General features: G+C 34.2%; 1 protein-coding gene across 1 annotated transcript; it reads right to left on the bottom strand.

Moving 5' to 3' along the window:
* Nucleotides 1–20,803: 20,803 nt before the first annotated feature.
* On the bottom strand, nt 20,804–21,805 carry LOC110299342 (olfactory receptor 14A2-like). Its single transcript, XM_021169017.1, has one exon. It carries the CDS (start codon nt 21,803–21,805, stop codon nt 20,804–20,806), a length of 1,002 nt encoding a protein of 333 aa, XP_021024676.1.
* Between the last annotated feature and the right edge of the window lie 1,498 nt (nt 21,806–23,303).

Here is a 23,303-nt window from a genome sequence, read left to right as displayed (position 1 = left end):
AGATCACAACAACTTTCTTTAAAAGTCCCTATGGTTTTGTTTCCAAAACTGGCCTGTATGTGCAAAAAATCAAGCATTTATTTCTTTGGCTTACGTACATTGCTTAATATTCCTAATTGTCAGTACACATAACTGTGGCTATCTGTCAAATTGTACTCCCTAATGATAAACATTTATAATTATAATATATCATATATTATATTAGTTTCTATAATAATAATAACTGTCTCATAAACCTGTTATCTTAATAAATTTTAAGTTAATTAAAATATGGTAAGTTCTTCCAGGTAAACAACCTGCATCTATTTGCAATGCCCAGTGAAATTTAATATGTGAAGTGTATTTTTAAAATTGTTTATAATTTTATTATCATATATGTATTTATCTACATGCATTCATGTTCTATGATTTTATCCATGTAAATACACATATGAATACAGAAAGAAATGGGGGAAACAGAAGTAAAGGTAAGAGACATGGACGTAACAGGACAGCTTGGGAAAGAGAAAAAGGATGATCATGGAAAAAGGGGCCTTTTGGAAATTATCCCACTTTACTTTTGGAATGTCTGAATAGGCCATTTGCTTGAAAATTTGGGAATAATTAACTGTCCATGCATGAGTCAGAATTGTCTCACTGTGGAGAAACCTCGAGTTTTTCCTGAAAAATCACTCATATTACAGATGGTAATTTCAATGTCTTAAAATGAAATGCTTGCATATGGTAACAGGATCTGAATACACGTCCCCACTAACACATGAAATAATTTTTAACCAGATGAGCCCTGGAGGAGAAAATGTTATATATATAACTAAACATGATGCAATTCATATAACTTCCATGTTTTTAGGACTATGTTGAACTACAGGCTTGGTTGACATTTATGAACACTACTGTATATCACATGTTTTTCCAATAGTGGTCAATGCACACTTAGATTCCCCGAATAATACACAACTTAAAAAAATCATAATTTCTAAAATTTATAAACAAGTACATGTGTTGAAATACAGAGGTCTAATCGTGTGAAATTAAATGTGAGCTGCTATCAGCTTCAAAAAATATATGTTTTAACAAATCTTCATGACAACCACCAAAAATAATACCTCAGTATTAAATATTAATTAAGTAGAAACAAAACAACCTAAGAAAAGTTGAATAAACAGATTTGAAACAGACAGAAAACTTGGGACAAAGGAAGAGAAGATAGCAACAGTTACTTTGTAATTGAGTCAGATGTATTGAATGTTTTATCTGGGAACCACAACATTCTTACAGCATGGAATGCACAAAGCTTAAAGAAAACTACTTGGTGGCATTAGCTAATGCACATTAACTACATTTAATCCTTATTTTCACAATTCATTTCTTTGCAAATTGGCTGTAAACAGTTTTATCGAGATACAAAGCGAAGCAATATTCTACCAAATATATTAGTATAGCATCTATTGAAGAGACAAGTATTTCAGTATAATATTGGCAAATATCAAACAGGATCAAGGTTTAAAATATCCACAAATTAATTTAGAACAACAATAAACTGAACAGTGAAATTAATATGTAAACTTAATTGAATATTACAACACCTAACACATTTCTTATTGTTACACAAAAGATGTGAAATACAGGTTTATTAGTAGATGAATCACTTTGCAAAGTGTTAGTAAACCTGGTATTTGTGATAGGTTCAGAGTCATCTTTTGCAGCAGTGTCATATTTGAATTTGGAATAAGTAACCAGTAATCTTATCATAAAGCAGTATACATCACGTTTTAATCATGGCTGCAATATGCTACAGAAAACAAAGGGCAGTGGTTACCTACAACCTTTCACAAAGGTCCATGTCAGAGTAATTATACACCACTTTTTATGCAGAAAAAGTGCAAAGATGGTAGTGTGTTGAAACTCCACAGGCTATTGAACAGCTGGTCCTAGCTACTTTTAGAAGGTGTCTCCTGAATGTGTATTATAAATTGTCAATATTTATAGAAGGATTTAATAATTCTTGCTACTTATATATTTTCAATATAAAATCAATGTTAGGAGTTAAATGACAATATAGTAGGCAGAAATAATACACAAAGTGATATTGCATGAGGTCTTTGAAAAGATTGCTCGATGACAACACATCTATGAACAGTCCAAATCCAGCTGAGGTGCATGGCCACAAGGAGCTTGAGTAAGTTAAGTTAATGAGACTGACCTGTTAGGATATCTTACAATTACTCTAAGCCAGTACAGACTTAGGTGAAAAAGTAATTGGATTCAAAATCATAACCAAATGAAAAAACACTAAAAGAAACTAATTATAATTATACATATCTGTTCTTTCAATGCCAGGGCATCTCGGTATGAAGGCAAAATGACTAATTTTAAATAAATGCCACTATAGGAACATTATAAAGATTTTAATAGTTAGCCTCTAATCATATTTAAATGTTGCAGGTGTTTTCACTAGGTACCAATAGAATCTAACAGAAATATATAGAAAATTTACCTCAAAATATCAGGACAAGTGTATATCAAGTATTCTTCTCCAATAAGCACCATCAGTTCTTTAGCCTGCTAATCAACAACTGTGATGACATCTGCATTCCTTCTTTCTTTTCTATTTGCAGCAGCATGGATTATCCTGAAGAATATTATACCGTGTGAGTCAAGCCCAGTAAAATACATGCTGAATCAAAATAAGTCTTAACAGATAAACGATAAATTAAATCATCCCAAATTACTTTTCCATATTCTAAATTAACTGATAATAAATGATAAAATGGGAACAATTAGAAAGGCATAAATTAAATTTTGAGAATAGTTTAAAAAATAAAGCAAAGACAATTTAAATATAGACCAACTCAAAGAGGTACACTATGTCAATTATAATAGTCAGCAAGCTCATCACAAAAAACAATAAAAATAAACATCCGCAATCAAATAACATTCAAATGAAATTAATATGTATTATGACCCAAAGCTTTTTAAATCAAGTCACAAATAGCAAAACACAATTGAACACAAATAGTGAAATGTAAAGTAAATATTAGAGCAGAAAGACAAAGGTAGAGTTTGGAAGAAGTTGTAAAGCAAATAAATTAATATAAAATAACAGAAAGTTTTATCAGGATATATAATTACACTTATAAAAAGATATAAACAGGGTGTCACAGTGGCAAATAACTTCTGAGAGCAGGAGGATTAACTGCTCATAAAGATGAGTGCCCTAACTAGTTACACACACACAAAACAACAACAAAATATGCCATATATATATGTATATATATATGTATATATATATATATATATGTATATATATATACACACACAAAATCAAAGACAATAATTTGATAGTAAGGAAATATAGGATCTGAATATCTGAATGGAGGGAATTTAGAAGCAGCTGAATGAACAAGAGCAAAGGGTTAATGATAGAATATTTTAATTAAAATTTATTGAAAGAATAACCAAATTTGATGCCATAGTAATAAAAAATTTAAGATTAATTTCTGTATGCCAAAAAGTTCAACAATCAGGCATGATTTACTTTCCAGAATTAAGCAACTTATATATAAAACTATTTTTCACAGCAGAAAATTAGCGCACATGAGTGACAAATAAAGACACTGTTTAGTATTTATGCCACCTAGAATAAAGTATTCCAATATTGGATAGTTTCATTGATAAATACATTAAAATTGAAGACAATTTTATTCCAAAATAGAAAACAGACATAAAATAATTATAATTAGGACACTATGACTTACATACTAAAGCAAGACCAAGTCACCACATAAAATAAATGCAGGAGAATAACCCTGATGAATTTTTAGATACAGAACAAATATTTAATGCATTAAATATGTCAAACTTCTTGGTGAAATGTAATTTATCCTTTAATTGGAAAAAGTCTCATCATAAGCACTTAATGATCTTTACCCATTAATATATGTAAGGATAAAAGTCACATGTTAATCTCAATGATGCAGGAAACATTTATAATATTCAATAAAATCCTTTTATAAAATTTTTGGTCATATATAAAATGGACTGTTGGTATTATGAAAAAAATCTTTTCCTAAGTAATGCAAAATTGAAATGTTTAGCTCATGACTTCTTTTGAACATATTTGTGGGAATTATTTATAAAGCATGCAGACAGGAAAAGCAAAGTGAAATTTATGTACCTCCTCTGACTTCTTGGGCTTCTGTATTGTTTCTTGCTGTTTATTTTTGGTTTTCCTTTTAGATTATAACATTCTCCCTTAAATTTTCTCCCTCCGAACCCTTCTGTGAATTTGCTAATACTATTCTTCAGATTCAGGGCCTCAATTTTTAAGTTGTTAATACATCATAAGTGTGTTTGTGTGCAAATATATATTCTTAAATAAACTTGTTGATTGTGTATGTTTCTTGTGTTTAGTTTTCAGGGATGATTGTTTAGCACTAGACAGCCAATTTACAATTACCACATAACTTTTAAAAACCCAACGTTTTAGTAGAATTTAAATATTTAAATATTATAGTTTATGACATTCAAAAGTAAATATCCATGCCTAAAAAATATTTGATACCGTATTAATTATTTCAGAAAGATGAAAATAAATTAATTACATGCTGAGATTCTTCATAATGTACATCCTGGAACTTAATTTCATATAAACAAAAATTTGAATAAAGATACCAATACACCTGCATTTAATAATATTTCATTATTTAATCTGTAAAAAACTTGAAAAGATGTTCAAGAATATTGTGTCAAAATCTTATGTAGCAGCAAACGATGAAGAAACACTGATTAATAAAACACATATCTACTTTTAATGAAATATATAATGTTCTTTATAAGCCTAAAGGAAAGAATGACTCCTCTGGAAGGAATATAATTAACTAACAATTTTATGTAGTGAAACAAACACACCTTTATAACCAGAATTTTTTGTAACTACAAGTGGAAATTTAGACTTCTGGGAAAATCTAAAATCAGGTTTTAAATAATTCTAAAAGGTGACAATTTAATGTCTATGAATAATACAAATATTTAATGCTTATAGGTTTTTTATAAATGTACTTTACATATTATTACTTTGATTTAAAAATATTAAAGAAATGTATTTTGGGGTTTCTGCTCAAAGCTATGTGTAGTTGAAATGGAATATAAAGAGAAAGTTTAAGAAGAGTAAATACTGCTTTTACTGGCTCAATATTTTTATGAGTTGATCCATATCCTTGATACTATAAGTATGTCTAACTTTTTAAAATTACTATATATGAGTGCATAGTAAAATATATTTTAGTGAAATAAAATATCAAACATACTAAGGAAAGTCTTCATGATTCACTCAGAGAACAATTTTTAAAAATATTTAGAAAAAAACTAAAGAGCAGGCTCTGTAGTTAGAGATACTAGCTAGCCATAAAGAAATGGGTAACTTATGATGACCTTAAACTGTATGGAATCACTTTATCCTGGCCTCTAAGCACATTTCATGCAGGTGGTATGCAGCATGCCTCCATGCAGACAAAACATCAATTTACATGTATTTATGAATAAATATGCATGCTTATATACATAGATATATGTACATATATGAGTATGTAACATCAATTAATATAAGAAGAGATTCTGAAATTGAAAGAGAGTAGGGAGTACATAGAGGAGGATTTAGAAGAAAGGGAATGAAGAATATATATAATTATGTTATAATTTCAAAATAAAACGATTAAATAAACCTTTGAAAATATTTTCAAAAAAGAATTTACATGATATTTTACACTAGCCACATATACATGTACAATATATGTAGTAGGTACATAAATATAATGATATTGTTAAAATATTCTAAAACTTAAAATATAAAACTATTGGTATATAAAATTTCTTCATGTTTCCTAAAAATTTTATATACATTTGTGCACATTTTTAAAATATTGAGTAAATAGAAGGATGTTTTAAGTAGAATGTATTGACTAGGTTGTATAGAAATACAATGACCATCTTTTCTGATTTGTATATGACACTTTAGTCTACCACAGTCCATGCCATTGCTGTTTCATTTGAAATAAAGCCTCTACAAAATAGCATGATTATACTTTGATTGCCTTACCTTTAGAGTAATATATGCTGTCTTTACACATTTGCTTAACAAAATTACTGATTGTTTCTCAGATGAAAAATGTAAAACAGATTTTTCTTTCTTCTCTCTTTTTCCTTTGTTTTTTGTTTGTTTGTTTGTTTGTTTTTGGGTTTTGTTTTTGTTTTTGTTTTTAGAGAAAAGGTTTCTCTGTGTAGCCCTGGCTGTCCTGGAACTCACTCTGTAGACCAGGCTGGCCTTGAACTCAGGAATCTGCCTGCCTTTGCCTCCCAAGTGCTGGGATTAAAGGCATGTGCCAGCACTGCCCAGCATCAGCACTTAAATTTGGAATTCCTTTCCATCTTAATACCTTCCAAAGTGAAGTAAGAAATTGCTGGAAAATAATTCTGTAATGAAGAGAAAAGGGTTAGGGTAATGATTGTGTTCACAGGACACTCAGTATTTTTCATCACTCAAAAATGAGAGGGAAGCTTTCTGTTGCTAACTTTTGTCAAATCAAAGTGTTACAGACATCTGTAGCTGTTAGATAATTTGCCAACTAATAAGAAACCACATACTTTGCACTGGTACAAAAAATGCCTTGAAAGTAAAATACTACTTATCAATAGTTGTGATTTGCAGACATTCAAATTCATTCACAATAGACTGATGGGGCTGAGAATGCCACTTAGAGATACCTTTCTCAAATCATCCAAATGGAGAGTACTTTCTGAGGTTCTATTCCTAATGCACTCAGAGGTAACTTTATCTGAGTAGATGAGACCAGATTATATTTAAATTTGGTAGAATACCTCTGCTTCATCATCAACCTGATACTGGTTTTACTGACATGAAAACGTCAGCATTTTTAGGCAGTGGAAGATTATTTAAAAATTTAAGAAAGTCAATGAGAAACTCCTCTGAAAGTAAACTTAAAAGGAGTTATCTATACTCCATACCTTGTTTCTTGGCCATAACTGTGTCTCCTTTCCTAAAGGCTCGCCAAACTGAATTACCTCATGTAAGGACTTCCTCATCCAAGTGTATGCCTCCCAACTTCCCTGAATGCACATCTAACAGAGGTAATCTTCATCCATACCTTGTGCTCTATTTCCTACCCCACAATTCTGCCTGTTTTTCCAGAGGCCTACCAAACTTAGGCACTCCAAGTAAGACCTGTCTTCCCAAGCTCTTGACTTGATGAAAGCAACCACCCCAACAGTGGTAAACTCGATCCTATGACCTATTCATCATTTCCAAACCCACAACTCTGCCTGCCTTACAGGAGACCTGCAGATTTATAGAAAAGAGGTAAGCCCTCTGTCCCCAACCTCTGTCTTCCAACTTGCCTAAAGGCACCTGCCAGCAGTAAATTGCACCTGTCCTCTGGTTCTTGCCTCACAATTCTGACTATATTTCTGGAAGCCTGCAGTCACCATGGGAAATGGGTAAGGTTATGCCTTAATCCCTGGTATGCCATATTTCCCTAAAACTCACCCTTAAGTTTTAAACTGAATCTACCCACTTGACTCCATTTTCTACCCGTCAACTGAGCTTGTTTTCTGAAGGTGCAACAACAACCTGAACCCCAGGAAATGTTGAAATTATGGACCTGAGATGAAAGAGTAGCACCCAAACCCCAGAAGATATGCAGGTCACCAAAACCTTATGGGAGACACAATATATGGAATGAAGCCCAATAGAACTTCAAGCAACTCAGGTCTGTAGATAGAGAGGAAGTATAACCAAGTAAACTCATACAAAGAACATCCATCCAATATAGATCAACTCATAAATCAGCATCTAAACATATACCATCTACCAAACCTAGATGACCAAAGACCAGCTTAATAAAAAATCAACAACACCCAGAGCCATATGACACCATGAGAGCCCAGCAATCCTACAAAATCAAGCTCTGAATATCATAATAGAGATAAAGTACAAGAAATAACCTTAGATTCAATCTAATGGGAATGATAGATATCTTTAAAGAGGAAATGAACATCTTTAAAGAGGAAATGAACAAATCCCTTAGAGAAATCCGGGAAAATATGTGTGAAAATTATTTAATCCCAACCCAGGGTTTCTACCCTGTTGTTGACCAATTAGTTTCTAGATAAATGACACACCAACCTTTATATTTACAATAAGCCTTAATCAACACTAGAGCTGGGTATATATCTATCCTCTATAAGAATCTACTTTGCCATTGGAAACATCGAGTTATTACTTATTATGCTTCATCTGGGCTGCTCTTAATTCCAATTGGCCAACCCTTACAGCCATGTTTATATGGTTCTCCTAACTCATGACGTGTTCTATTCCTTCTCCACCTTTATCTTATTGTGATTCTTCTCAGACCTCAGAGCTAAGAAATCCTAAACCATACCTATGTCTGTTTTGCCAAGATATTGGCTGTTAGCATCTTTATTTACCAATCTGAAATAACTTAGGAGCAAGGTCACACAGTGTCCGAGTTCTGCTGGAGATTCTCTCCTCTATGGGATAATTAGTTCTTGGCCTCTCAATATTATCATTAGAATACAAGCAGCAGCAGGTCAACTGATAATATTCCCCTTTTTGTCCAAGTAAAAAGGCTCTTTCACTTATAATTACAAATAATACATAGAAGAAACTATTTTGAACCAACTATGAAAACTATTACATATGAATTATATTTAAAAGCCTAGTTTGTAATTTATAACTTAGATGAGGTACTTTACCATCTATACTATCTCAATGATTTTATAATTCTGGACCTAAATTATCTTCTATTTTAATTTGTTTGCCATTCTAAAACCAATTTTTTATTCTAGAACACTTTTAATTATGAAATAATTTAAATTTCATTTTAAGAATATAAGTACTCTTCAATTCCTTCAGAGATTTCAGCAGTAATAAATATTTGAGTATGACGGAAGTGCCATAGAATTGCAAAATCTTAAGAAAATGGAAATTTTTCATTACAGATAGGGCTTAACAAAATAAATCAAGGTCGTCTAAACAAAAAAAATAGGCCTGTATCCCTTAAGGAAATAGAAACAGTCATATAAAAAAATTACTGTTTAAAAAAATTTCCTAGCTGCCGCAGACCCTCTGGTCCCTTTTGTCTGCCTGGAAAGGGTCTCTGGGGCAGGTGGGCAAAGCGTAGGATGGGATGAATGACAGACAGATGGACACAGGAGAGGTTGTGTAGAATCTGAATGTATTTTGTCAAATCAAACATCAGACTTTTTATGCAGAAGACAATAAGGAAGTTGGGTGACATACCCGCAAGGTACAAAGAAGTTACTGGAATCTTACATAAAACAGAGGAAAGCAAACACAGAAGGACTAACAGGAACCACCTGGGATAGAATTCATTGTTAACATCTGGGATCAACAAGGGCTCCACCTAAGATTCACTTAATCTTAGAAGCCAGGGTCAAGGGCTTCGTGCCCTTGCCATAGTTCCTATTTTAGTCTATTGTATAGTCCACCTTCCCCTTAGGCCATTGTAAATACATGTGTATGGGTGTAACTCTGCTATAGTTCTAAGTATCTATTCTGGTTTCTCCTTTGGTCTGAAACTTCCTTCTTCCTTAGTGATGGTAAATTCCTGTGTAAGGGAGTGACTTAGCTTTTATGCAAAGTGATAGTGTAGTACCAGAGGCTATATTGAATGTCAGTGAATAGCAATATTTTTAATGAATTTCATGCTCATGGTCTTGCTTAAGGACATTCTAGGACTGTTGGAACACTGGCGAAAGGCTTTAGCTATGTCAGAATAAAATCTTAAATGGAACATATAATAGGATAATACTAAAAGAGAGCACGTGGATCCATACACTAGTCTAACACTGGAATGGAAAATTAATGTATGGGTTAGAGAGAATGCCAGACTCCAGGAGTGAGTTTCTGTGAAACTCTTTTGCCTTGTGAATAGCTTTCAAGCCTCAGCCTGTCAAGGTGACTCAACCACAGAGCATGGCACCGGGCCAAATGGTTTATAGTAAATTTCTACAAGAATTTCAAAGAACAGATAATATAAATACTACTCAAATTATTCCACAAAATGCAAACCTTCTGTTTCTTCTAAACACTGCCAAATCTGTTTTATGAGGCCACAATCACTCTAATACCTAAAGCATACAAAATTTCATGAAAGAATGGGAATTTTAAATCTGTCTTCCTCATGAACATTGATGGAAAAAACTCAATAAAATACTCTCACATTTAAGCCAACAACACATCAAAAAATTCATTCACCATTACAAAGTAGGGTTTATACCAGAAATGGAGCAATGGTTCGCGACACATAACTGACAGAAGCCAGACTGGCCTGGGACACAGCATTGGACATAGCTTTAAAATATGAGGGTTTTTGGCCTGCTCGCTCTCTAACTATACTGAATGCTTATTGATAATTTCTAAAAAATATCTTAAAATTTTTCTTACTTAATGTATGGTTAAAATTACTGTCATGGGTGATTAAAACCTGTTGCTGAGCAGCTTGGAACAATGTAAAAAAGTTATTTCTATAGCTCTCTTCTAACTCTAGATAGCCAGAGGCTTGTCTGACTAGGCTGGTTAATGCTGTGAACTGGAAAGAAGGAAAGAAAAAGAATTAAGATGCTTTATATAGGTAAATATGCATAGACATTCATAATCATTATATAGGCAAATATGAACACACATTCATACATTTATTCATATATTCAGTTATATTTTCATTGATTCAGGTTGTCATTTACACTTTAACACATTCATATTTTTGTTGGGCCCAATCATCTTATAAACTCTACAGATATTCGTTTTTTTTTTTTTTTAACTTTTTCACATGTGTCTTTTATTCAGTCATCTTTTTTTTAATTAGGTATTTTCTTCATTTACGTTTCAAATGCTATCCCTAAAGTCCCCCAGACACTCCCCCTCCCTTCCCCACCCACTCCCACTTCTTGGCCCTGGCTTTCTGTGGTACTGAGGCATATAAAGTTTGCAAGACCAAGGGACCTCTCTTCCCAATGATGGCCGACTAGGCCATCTTCTGATACATATGCAGCTAGAGACACGAGCTCTGGGGGTACTGGTTAGTTCATATTGCTCTTCCACCTATAGGGTTACAGACCCCTTTAGCTCCTTGGGTAGTTTTTCTAGCTCCTCCATTGGGGGCCCTGTGTTCCATCCAAAAGCTGACTGTGACCATCCATTTCTGTGTTTGACTGGCCCGGCACAGCCTCACAAGGCATCTATATCAGGGTCCTCTCAGCAAAATCTTGCTGGTGTATGCAATGGTGTCAGCGTTTGGAGGCTGATTATGGGATGGATCCTCGGGTATGGCAGTCTCTAGATGGTGAGATCATTTCATCTCAGCTCCAAACTTTGTATCTCTAACTCCTTCCACGGGTGTTTTGTTCCCAATTCTAAAAAGGGACAAAGTGTCCACACTTTGATCTTCGTTCTTCTTGAGTTTCCTGTGTTTTGCAAATTGTACCTTGTATCTTGGGTATTCTAAGTTTCTGGGCTAATATCCACTTATCAGTGAGTACATATCATGTGAGTTCTTTTGTGATTGGGTTACCTCACTCAGGATGATGCCCTCCAGGTCCATCCATTTGCCTAGGAATTTCATAAATTCATTCTTTTTAATAGCTGAGTAGTACTCCATTGTGTAAATGTAGCACATTTTCTGTATCCATTCCTCTGTTGAGGGACATCTGGGTTCTTTCCAGCTTCTGGCTATTATAAATAAGGCTGGTATGAACATAGTGGAGCATGTGTCCTTATTACCAGTTGGGATATCTTCTGGATATTCTTGCATGCTTACATATATACACATATAACTATAAGTGTACATACAGACAGATAGACACATACATTTGGGTGAATGGATGGATGGATGGATGGATGGATGGATGGATTGATGGATGGATAGAGAGATGATGTATGGACATATTGGGGCAGAACTCCCCAAACCGAACCATTCAACTAACAACTTCATTTCTTTTATCTGGCCTGTTTATACTTTCTTAGACAGAAAGTTTTTTAGAAAATTACCTCAGAGATAAAATGTTACATAAAATGGGAGTTACAGAAGGATGTTGTTATTTAATTCAAATTAATATTTCATTCTATAAGCTATAAGTTCAAGCAACAGTTTTTACATTGCCTTGCCTTATTATTGTTCACACTTGTGACTATATCCTTGGACATAAATGTTTTTCCATGATACAAATTTGTCCCAAGTTTATTTCTTTTTAGTGTAATTATGAAAGCTCATTATATTTTTTATTGTGCAGTCTTTACTTACTGTAAGAGGAATGGGCCCATTCTAGTCTTGATCCAAATATTATTACCTCTTTCTATCAAAGCAACTAAACCATCACTTAAAACTTTCTTCCTAAAATTATATGAATCAAATTAGGAATTCTATAGAATCTTTAATTCATTTACGAAGCATTAATTCCTGAAAGTGCATCTCTATTGTGATCTGTAGGTAGAGTGTGCCAAAACTCAGGAATTATTATATTAATTTAATAATTACAGGGAAGGCATACCAGCTGCAAGAAGCCATTCTGAAATAAAGTTTCTTTGGAACTTTGTCACAGACCACGTGAAAATAGCAGACCATTGCAGGAAGGCCATCTGCTAGCCTTAGCCTATTCTAGATGGCTACTAACATTCAACACTCCACCAATGTAATCCATTGTATACACAAAATGAAAGAAAAAAAATGACTTTCTAAATTGATGCTGGAAAACTTTTTGAAAAAAATCCAACTCCCTTTTATGATAAAAGTTTGGAGAGATAGATATACAAGTTACATGCCTAAATGTGACAAATGCAATATACAGTAAGCCTACTTTAAATTAAATGCAGAGAAACATAAAGCAATTCCATTAAAATTAGGGAAAAGACAAGGCCGTCCACTCTTGCCATATCTATTCAACGTAGCAATTGAAGTTCTAGTTAGAGCAATAAGAGAAAAAGAAGAGACAAGAAGATACCAATTGGAAAGAAAAATTTCAAACTATCTTATCCCTGTTTGCAATTGATATGATTGTATATGTATGTGACCACAAAAATTTTACCAGGGAACTATTATAGATGATAAATACTTTCATCAAATGACCTGGATATAAAAATATCTTTAAAAATTAGTATAAATGTATAAAGTATGAATAGAAAATTGTAGGGGCATGAAAATTATTATTTATTATATATTTTATCTAGATATCACATCTTGAAATATTTCATAGTTTAGCACTCAGAAATATCAAGATTAAATATTTATCTAATAGCTTTATCTAGTTACTTTTCATAGTCATAGCCATGTTCATGTGCACTACTAATTGTTCCTTACACAGCACTCACTTCTAGAATTGAATGATTCATGATATGGTGGATAGGAGACATGTTCCATTTGTTTCTCTGTAACTTCAGATAGTTCATCAATCAGGTTGTTCAATTTGAGGCTTTAGTATTTTTGAAGAACATAAGATAGTTGCTATGCATACTCCAGCGAAGTTTGCTTGGCAGGTCGAGAGGCCTGGAAGCACTCACGAGGCAAAGAGTTTCATGGAAACTTACCTCCTAGAACTTTGGCATTCTCATAACCCGTATACTCATACCCTATCGCCGTGTTAGTCTGGTGTATGGATCCACTTGCTCTCTTTTAGTATAAGTGCCTTTTAAGATTGAATTCTGACATAGCAAAGCCTTCGGCAGTGTTCCAACGTCCTAGAAAATCCTGATCATGGCTTGGAATTAAGTAAGAATGTTGCCTATTCAGTGACATTCAGAATTGCCTCGGGTATTACACTATCACTTAGAATAAAAGCCAAATTGCTCCCATATACAGGAATTTACAATGGTTTAGGAAGTAGATCAGGATGTGGTTGTTGTGTATTGCATTATTCATGAGATGGTTAGCTAGAGTGAAACTCCCTAATTAGAACCATGACTTGGGTGTGAAAGCCCTAGCCCTAGGAGTGTAAAGACCTCACACCTGGCTTCTAAGGCTATAGCTGACCTTAGATATGGCCGACTTTGTCTCAGTTCTTTTATTGCCCAGTTCCTGCCAGTCTTTGTTTTTAACATTCCTTTGTTTTGTGTAAGAGTCATTAAGCATAGGATAGCCTCATTTGTACCTTGCCGATGTGTCACCTAACTACTCTATTTTCTTCTGTATAAAAAGTTTGATGCTCAATTTGATAAATTACATTCAGATCCACACTTCCTCCTGTCGAGTCTGCCTGTCATTTCCGCCGACTCCTTGCCCATCTGCACCCAGAGATCCGTCCACTCAGACAAAGGGACCCAGAGAGTCTGCAGTTAATTATTTAAAGACATATATCTTCCCTTGTGATTCTCTACTTGTTTTCTACAATTCTATGCATGTTTACTTCCCTGGTCCACATGCTGTACAAGAATGATCTCCACAAGTACCTAGCATCAGCTTGTCTTTATTATTTTATAGGGTTCTGAACCATTATTATTTTAATTTAATTTAATGCCATTTGTGACCTCTGGAAGCAGACACTTGGTTGAGAGTGAACTTGTAAAAGATCCTTACCACCTAAAGGTGAAAGAAAGTGAAAAGGAGATGACTAAGTGAACTAGGGGGAAGAACACAAGAAAAGTGACATAACTTAATCATATTAAATATTATAAAATAACATTTTATATTAAAAGGTCATCATGAAATTCTAGGTAAAGAAAACACTTAAGTGAATATTTTCACTTGAGCCTTGACTTACTCAGCCATTAATTTAATATGGGTTTTATGTAATTCAGTCATGGGTTCATTCTGACTTTGTGATATAAATTATCTCTTACTGTTTGTTTTTAAAGTATCACTCATGGGCTCATATGTTCTCACACTTTACCCAAGATGAATGAGTTGTTTGGTGAGACTTTAGATTAATCACGAAGGGAAGCCTCGCTGGTACTTAGAAATGGTATGGAAAGATCTTAAGACTTAGAGCCTGGCACTTCTTCTAGGGCTTTCTTCTACCTGGTGAACTATTATGTGAAGGGGGGCAGTGCAAACTCTTCCCCAGATGATCAGGTCTCTAGATACACGTCCTTTTTCTGCCAAGATGGATGAGGTTATCCAGAAATCAGGAGCAGAACTAAATCCTCCTCTACCATAAGTCTTTCCTATCAGGCATTCTTAAAACAGAGACAAGAGAACTAATGTGAATTTCAGCAGGGCTATTTGTATTTTTATTTTTATTTTTTTTAGTTTTTGCACCTTTTTGTTCTGAAATTGTTAGATTCCAAAAATATCAAACATTTCTTCATTTTCAAAATCCTAAATTATGCATAACCAATTTTGTAATCATTTTTATCACATCATCAATGTCATAATCCTCCATATAACAATTGAAGATTTCATTATGCTTCCTTTCATGTTTTATCCAATCTTTATGCTAAATTATCTTGTTTAGTAATTTTACACAGTTTTTTTTCTTTCATGTGGTTATGTGTTTCATTGGATGCATTTATTTTCTTTAAACTAATTCACATCAATCTTAAAGCACTCTTTGTTCTTCTATACCTTTAAAAAACACATTACCAATAATTTAGAAAATAGATGTTACTTCAAAGTAAAAGATATACAAAAATATTATAAACAATGACATATATATGATATATATGACACATATATATAATAATAATCATATGACATATATATTAATAATCATAATCAGATTATTATCTGTTACTCAGGCTACACAGCAGTACATTTTTAGTTTTAGAATTTAATTTCAGAATAAGAAAATTCTCATGTGATTTTACACAAAATACTTATGAATTTAACTCTTTATTCTTCAACATTATACATGCAAGAAACCACTAGATATCAACCAAGTAAGAAGCTCTCTTCAATTTGCCTTTATACCTCAGTAGTAGAATGGCCCACAGTGATTTTCTTTGTGATGATGCATGTGCTCATGAATATACATGCGTGTGCATGTATAATAGTAACAATTTTTAAACGTGATCAATATTTGAAAGGAAGTGAGAAAAAGTCATGGAATGAATGGAATTGGGAAGAAAGGATATAAATACAGTAATCATATATAAAATTCTTAAAAAATTAAATGTTAAAATACATCTTTCCTTTCTGTCTAACGTGGAGTGTTTCCTGGGGCAGATTCAAAGCATTTTTGCTTATATTATATTCTTTGAGCCTTTTGAGATCAACCCTGTCCCCATCATCAATATCCCATTGTTGCTTGGTAGCATTTTCTGGCTTACTGTCCTCTTGTCTTTTTATTACATGCAGTGTAATCCTAAATTTTGGCATTTCTCTTCGATTTCTTTGTCTAAATACCTCAATTTACTTTAGAAACTTTTATTATTTCTGGACTAATGTCAAAGGCACAATACTCATAAGCCTAAAACCCACATAACTATTTATGATTTATTGACATATTGAACACATTTTACAGGTGTACTCTTGTTATATGTAGATTGTGGTTTAGGGGAATTAAAATGCTTTGCAGTCTCATTTGTTTTGTGTTCTATTTTTGATGTTTCTAGAATGTCCTATCCATCATATTGTCTTTCATCATTAAGAGGTGAGTAAGGTAAGTGGTTTCTAGTTCCTTTGATTTGTGCTTCCAGTAAATATTTGAGACTAAACACTGAGAAAGAAGACCATAGTATGTGACAAGTGGTAGGACAAAAATAAATATAAGAAGAAGTCGTCTTAACTAGATCTAGGATCAACATTTTTCTTTTTTTTTTTCTTTTTTCTTTTTTTAAGGGTATCCATGGAGATTTTATTTAGCAGTCAGAGCCCTTTACATCCACTCTGTTGAGCAGGATCCAATCAACCTGCTCAGCCTGCTTAGGCTCATCAGTTGGATTTAGGCACAAAGGTTATACTTTTGTCTTGACACCAAGTTTTAATTGCTTGAGGTTACTGCTACAGCAAGAGGATCTTGTTGAAAACCATGTTGAACAGTTTTCATCTTCTGTCAGTAGAAATTAATGTCCTTTCCTTAAGTAAAGTTGGCATTTTTGGTTTAGAATTGGTTCCCAAAATAAAGAAACAGTAAGACAGTATGACCTCTGGAGTCAGCATTAGAATGCGCAGTGTCATCAGTCCCTGCATGGGCACCACCAGCACTGGCTCTGCCCAGGTGGCCTCGGAGAAAGTGCTTCTGAGCTCTTTGGTATGCTGCTCACAGCCAAGCTTACGTCTTCTGTCACCGCAGGGTCACTTTTGTTTGCAGAGGTGCCAGGCAGCTGTCCCATAGGCCACACTAGGACTCTGGAGCTGTTTCACATAGTAAGCTGTAGTACAATAATCGTGATGTAACAACCACCCAGTCAAAATAGAAAAACATTTACAATTGATTACCATAAAAATATGCAATTTCCATCATAAAGTAATGTTTGTTAATAGTACCTGACCTTCTTATAAGTTAACAAAAAAGTTCTGAAAGGAGCTGAAGTAAATATGAGGGATGAAAATTACAAAGAAATGAATTCTCAACCACAAAATAAATCTAGAACAACTTATAGAAGTAGCAAAGCAGCTTCATAAAAATGGGGGCATTACTGTCAGGTTCCAGTGGTGACACCCTGTGTCTTGGACCAGGGCTAACTGTGTGGCCAAGGGCTGGTGCATCCTCACTGCTGATAATTCTATTTGTAGAAGTAGACAAGAGCCCTTATTTTATAGCAACAGATGAGTGAAAACATTAAGTTTAGTCATAAGATATGAAGTTTTTAAGACATAAGAACATCTGCCCTGTTAAATGCAGAGACGTTATTAAACAGTTAGAAAAGGTCAAGTTAGTAGAAATTGCTAAACAGCACATATACAGGTCAAACTATTTTGAGAAATTCAGTTTTAGAAAAAGAAACAAACTAAATCAACACTTTACTATAAAGTATTTCAAAATCCAAGGTGGCAATTTAAGACACTGCCATTGTCTATTAGGACATGTTCACCTTTAAACAGGGAGAAGAAGCCCTGCACACATGCACAAGCATTCGTGTGTGCAGAAGCACAGGGCTGGGTGAAGCTGACCAGGTTCTCATCATGATTTAGATCAAGGCTTCAGATTCTCACCCTCTTGGAATTGCCCCCAAGCCTGGAAGGGGTGCATCTCTGTATTAAAATGTCAACAACTGAGGAAGTCTTCCTCTCTAGTCTGCACATGTGTCCATCTTGTGACCCCGCCAGTCATTTCTGAGAAGTTGGCCTGTGTCAGCATGACAGCTGAGATGCTCAGGAGGAGACCAGAGCATCCCTGGAGCCTTTGGTCTGCATGTGGCATGCTCCTGTGCATGGGCTTGGCACCCTCAGCCACAGCTGGAGCTGTGCATCTCCTACCTGGAGAGCCTCTAAGATTGCAGGGTGACTTTCTGAGGGACAAAACTGTGGCTCTGGAGACTCCTGGCTATTGGTGTAAGCTTGTTGGCAAAAAAAGCTATTTCCACTATACAGTGGGGTCTAAAGAGCCCAATTTTGAAAATTTTATTATTCTAGCTTCTTTGTTACTTTTATCTTAATGTCAAAGGCACTTCTAGGTTTAAATAGCTACAGTGAATGCTTTAAAAATTAAAGTGCATCTTTTAAGTTAGTTGTATGGAATTGAAGCAAGTCCATGATTTTGAAACACAGTGATCTTAGATCCTAACTGAGGTGAACTAAAATAAGAAAATCTAACCCCAGAACACAAGCTAAGAATGTTAGCTAAATACGTGGATGACAACTGAGGCCTCTTGGGAGTTTATCAGATGATCTAGAAATGCATTAAATATACTAATTTATTAACTTCCCTATCCAACTTCTCTGAGTTGTAATCTGACTATCAGATAACCTTTAGTAGGCTGGAAAATAGAAGTTGGCAAATTCGCATGATTTAGTGCAGGTTGTTCTCAATAAATGAGAAAAAAATTAGTGTGTTTTAGTCAAGATCACAGATACTTGGGGGGAGGTTGGCAAGGAAAGTCAGATGACTTTCATTCTATATTCTTGTCCTCACCAATGAGCTAAATGATAAACAGACACAAAAGACCAGTAAACAAAAGTTTATTTATAAAGTAAAAACAGGTGTGTTTTGAACATCAAACAGCAGAGAGAGAGAGAGATACCTTGTGGAGACCATTTTAGAGCAGGGAGCATGGTTTGTTTATGGGTCTGCTAATGTTAATGGGAGTATCTAGGATGATATAGTTTTTCTCCTTTCTTTGTTGTAACTAATTTCTTGAGATTATATTTATATTCTATAAGTCAAAATTACGTGCATCTAGACTTTGAAGTAGTGTCAAGCAGAGCTGGGTCATTTTTATATAAGTTGTGTTTATTATCATTAATTTTCATTAGTGGAAATTAATATACTGGTGGCTAGGTGAAGGTTTAAGGGAACTACAGATGTCTTGGGGGATTTACTATTGGCAGTGGTTTTAGTACAGTGTATCTCAGAGTGGTAAGTACAACTGTTTTCTGACTTGAGGATAGAGAGAAGTGATTTGTCTCAATATGTATGTCTAGGACGAGATAGGATATAAAGTAAATGCACATTGCTTCAATCCATGACTATCATCTCGTAACCATTAGTCAAAGTGAGTGTAAAACATTGTTAATATGATTGACAGTGACTATGTCTTATGAAAGGCTCATGTAAACAATGTATTTTTATATAAATGGAAACTAAAAATAAAATACAAATAATTATCATGAAAGAGAGTTCATAGATAGCAAAGAATATCTTATTTATTTGAAATTAATGGTAAATTCACCTCAAAACAAATCATTAAATGAAAAGTGATTTAGTCTGCAATTTCAGTAGGTTCCATATATTCTTTGTATGCACCAAGGAGTACATACACACTAACGTATTAAAAGATAATACTTTCCTGCTCTCCAGCCAGGTTGAAGGACAAGCATAACTGATGGTTATCTTAAGTTTTCCTGTGAAGAAACAGTACTATTCACATCCGAGAAAGAACCAAAGAAAGACTAAGGTAATTCCACCTAAGTCCAACTTGATAAACTAATATATTTAAAAGTTTATTTCCTTAAAGGAGCAGAAAGGACACAAAGACATTCACAGCAACCAAAAACTTCCATGCCCAGTAGTAGTGACAGCCCACAGTAGCTGTTAGCTTATTGTTCAATGAACAAAGTTCTGATAGATTCACCAAACAGAGGACCCCTTTCTAGGGTGGTATGATAGTCAAGAGTCTCCTCTCCCTAGTAGTAAACATTTTATAATATGGAAAGGAGTTTGTTGTATTTAAACTCTCTCACATTTTTAAGATTGTTTCAACTCATCCCTTAGACTTATGACCTGCCTTCATTCACATGTCAGTCTCCAGTGTATTTCTAATAATACACTCAACCTGTGTGGCTACTATTTATCTTTTATAACTTGTATCATATGAACTTCCTCCTGGTTTGTTTTGCCTTAAGCATTTGATACAGCTTTAAGGATTGGGCCAATTATGTGTTAGCTTCTTGCCTATTCTTCCTAATTACTAGAAAGAGTAGCATAGAAATCCTAACATGAATTTACCTTGATTGTTCTCTTCTCATATTTAATTGTGCTGTTGTTATTTTTGTTTTGTATTTATTTCTAAATGAATGAGAAAATGTGCTATCAATAACCAGATAGTGAACCTTAACCGAAAAAGAAAATGATCAATCCTTTTAGAAAGTTACATGTTCCCAAAGAGAACAGCTTTATCATAGCAGTGCAGATTCTGTTATCTTTTGAAATTCAAAAATTAAAAACACTTGCTTGTAACTTGTGAGGCAATATAACACTGACAGAAACGCTGAACTGTTAAGTAGTATGAATCCCTGGGACAGAGATTTTGCTGCAACCTCCTCAGAGAACACTTGACATCACTGTTCCTCAGGCTGTAGATCACAGGATTAAGTGCTGGAGGCAGCACAGTATACAGCACAGAAAACAGTCTGTCTGTAATAGACGGTATATCTGAGGGAGGCTTCAGATAGACAAAGCAAGCAGTGGCAATAAAAACACTGAAAACTGTGAGGTGGGGGATGCAGGTGGCAAATGCTTTGGACTGACCTCTAGTGGTAGGAATCTTCAGCACAGTGGAGATAATGTAAAAGTAGGATATCATGACACAGTAAAAGCAAGACATGCATAGACACATACCGATTCCAAGACTTATATAAATGATCATGAGTGATCCAGAGCAGGAAATCCTTAGTAAAGAGGGAACATCACAGAAAAACTGTGGGATCACAATGGAGCCACAGAAAGGCATGGAAAATGTGCCAGCTGTGTATAAAGCTCCAAACAGTATTCCAGTAGCCCAGGAAATACCCACCATCAGCACACAGTTACCATTACTCATGATTGCTTCATAACGCAGAGGAGAGCAAATGGCAACATAGCGGTCATAAGACATTGCAGTCAGTACAAATATCTCACCTGCTGAGAACGAAGTCATTAAAAGTATCTGAAAGGCACAACCCAGAATGGAAATGTAATTGTTGTGAGTTAGGTTATTGATGATGAACTTTGGAATTGGGATGGACACAAGGAAGACATCCAACAGGGACAAGTTCTTTAGGAAAAAGTACATGGGTGTTTGGAGTTTCAGATCCAGAGTGATGAGCGTGATGATGAGTAGGTTACTCATTATGACTGCTAGGTACATTACCAGAAAGAACAGCCCACATACAGTCTGTAGTTCAGGAGCAGACGAGAATCCCAGAAGGATGAACCCTGTTATTCTAGTGGCATTGGGCATTCTCGGTTTTTCCCATCGTCTGTCAGGTGGGAGAAATGAAAAAAAAAAAAAAAGAGAGAAAGAAAAAAAAACTGATATAGTTCTAAGTAGTTACTCTGATGTGCATAAATGCTCTCTGGGAATGAGCCCAGGAAACAACAAAGGTACTTCTACATTGTTAAAGCCTTTACATCTTACTGAAAGGTGTTACTTTCTTTTGATACATAAGTTGTACCAATTTATCGTTTATGACAATTTATTGTACTATGTATTGTTATAAATTATTAGAAAATCATAAAATACCTATATGCTGCTTTTCCTAATTCAATTTCTATTTACATGTAACTGCAATTGTCTAGTGGCCAATGAACTGCAGAATAAAAACCTAATCTCATTCACTTCACTCTTTTATTTCTTTCTTCCTAATCTTGGGTCAGAGCACTGATAAATTTTGCATAGCCATATTTACCATTCAAAGAGCTTCCACCTGACATTAATAAGTGTCTTACTTCAGGCCTGAAGACCAAAGTACCTTTAGTATTTTCAAAAGATTGTCAATTGCCAATTTCTATCATGTATTTGGTACCCTTTGATTGGCTCCTGGATGTTTTCATTTATTATCCACTATCTTTCTTGAAAGGAAGCTTCTTTCATTGTGATGCTCCCTAAAGAGGAATTATCATCTCTAATGCAACAGTCTACTGTACAGATCACACATCTGATATATAAAAACATTTATTTTCAGTGCAAATGAACATTCCCTTTTATATCACAAGCAGTTTTCTCTGGATCAAATGGGGATTTATAAGACTCCATGTGTCCAGAACTGAGTAAATGATCAACCAGGCTACACTTTACCAGGAGTGCTTGAGAATCCATAGCTCTTATCCTTACTTCCTAATAATTCATGAGTTTGTCCCACTATTTTTAAATACATAGTTACCTTATATGTTTTCATTTATCAAACTGCTTCCTTGACTATTAAAATTAGTTTTTTTTCTTTCTCTGATGATTAACCATTTCTAATTTGCATTGAGTCTCTACAGCAAAACTTACCAAGGCATAAATTTCCTAACAAAGCAATTAAAATACCCCCCCTTTTAAAATCATTTTCTATCTATGTATAAAAAGAGTGATGTGTTATAACTATAAATGCTCAGTCTCTGTTAGTTAGAAAAAGAACCAAAAACAAATAAGGGGACATGAGTTTGAAGAAGAGAGGAAAAGTATATGGGATGATTTAGAGTGAAGCAAGGGGAAAGAGAAATATTGCCACTAAAATATATTTTCAAAAATACAAACGAAAAGACAAAATGAAAGTTAAAAACAAAAGAAGTGAGTGGCTGGAGATTCAGCTCAGTAGTTAAAAAATACATGCTACTTTTGGAGATGATTTTCAGTTTCTAAAATCGATTTGGTGGTTCACAGTTTGCTGCAATTCCATTTTCAAGGAATCTAAGGCCTATTTCTAGCATCTATAATCCATAGTCAGGAACAATGTACACAAGTATAAATGAAT

The sequence above is a fragment of the Mus caroli genome, unplaced genomic scaffold (genome assembly GCF_978045245.1).
Source record: "Mus caroli unplaced genomic scaffold, Mus_caroli_1 scaffold_8, whole genome shotgun sequence".
In the NCBI taxonomy this organism is placed as follows: Eukaryota; Metazoa; Chordata; class Mammalia; order Rodentia; family Muridae; genus Mus; species Mus caroli.
This window is presented reverse-complemented; position numbering and strand designations above follow the sequence as displayed.

Coding starts and splice junctions, on each gene's coding strand:
- LOC110299342 (XM_021169017.1), bottom strand. CDS start 21,805: ATGCCCAATGCCACTAGAATAACAGGGTTCATCCTTCTGGGATTCTCG.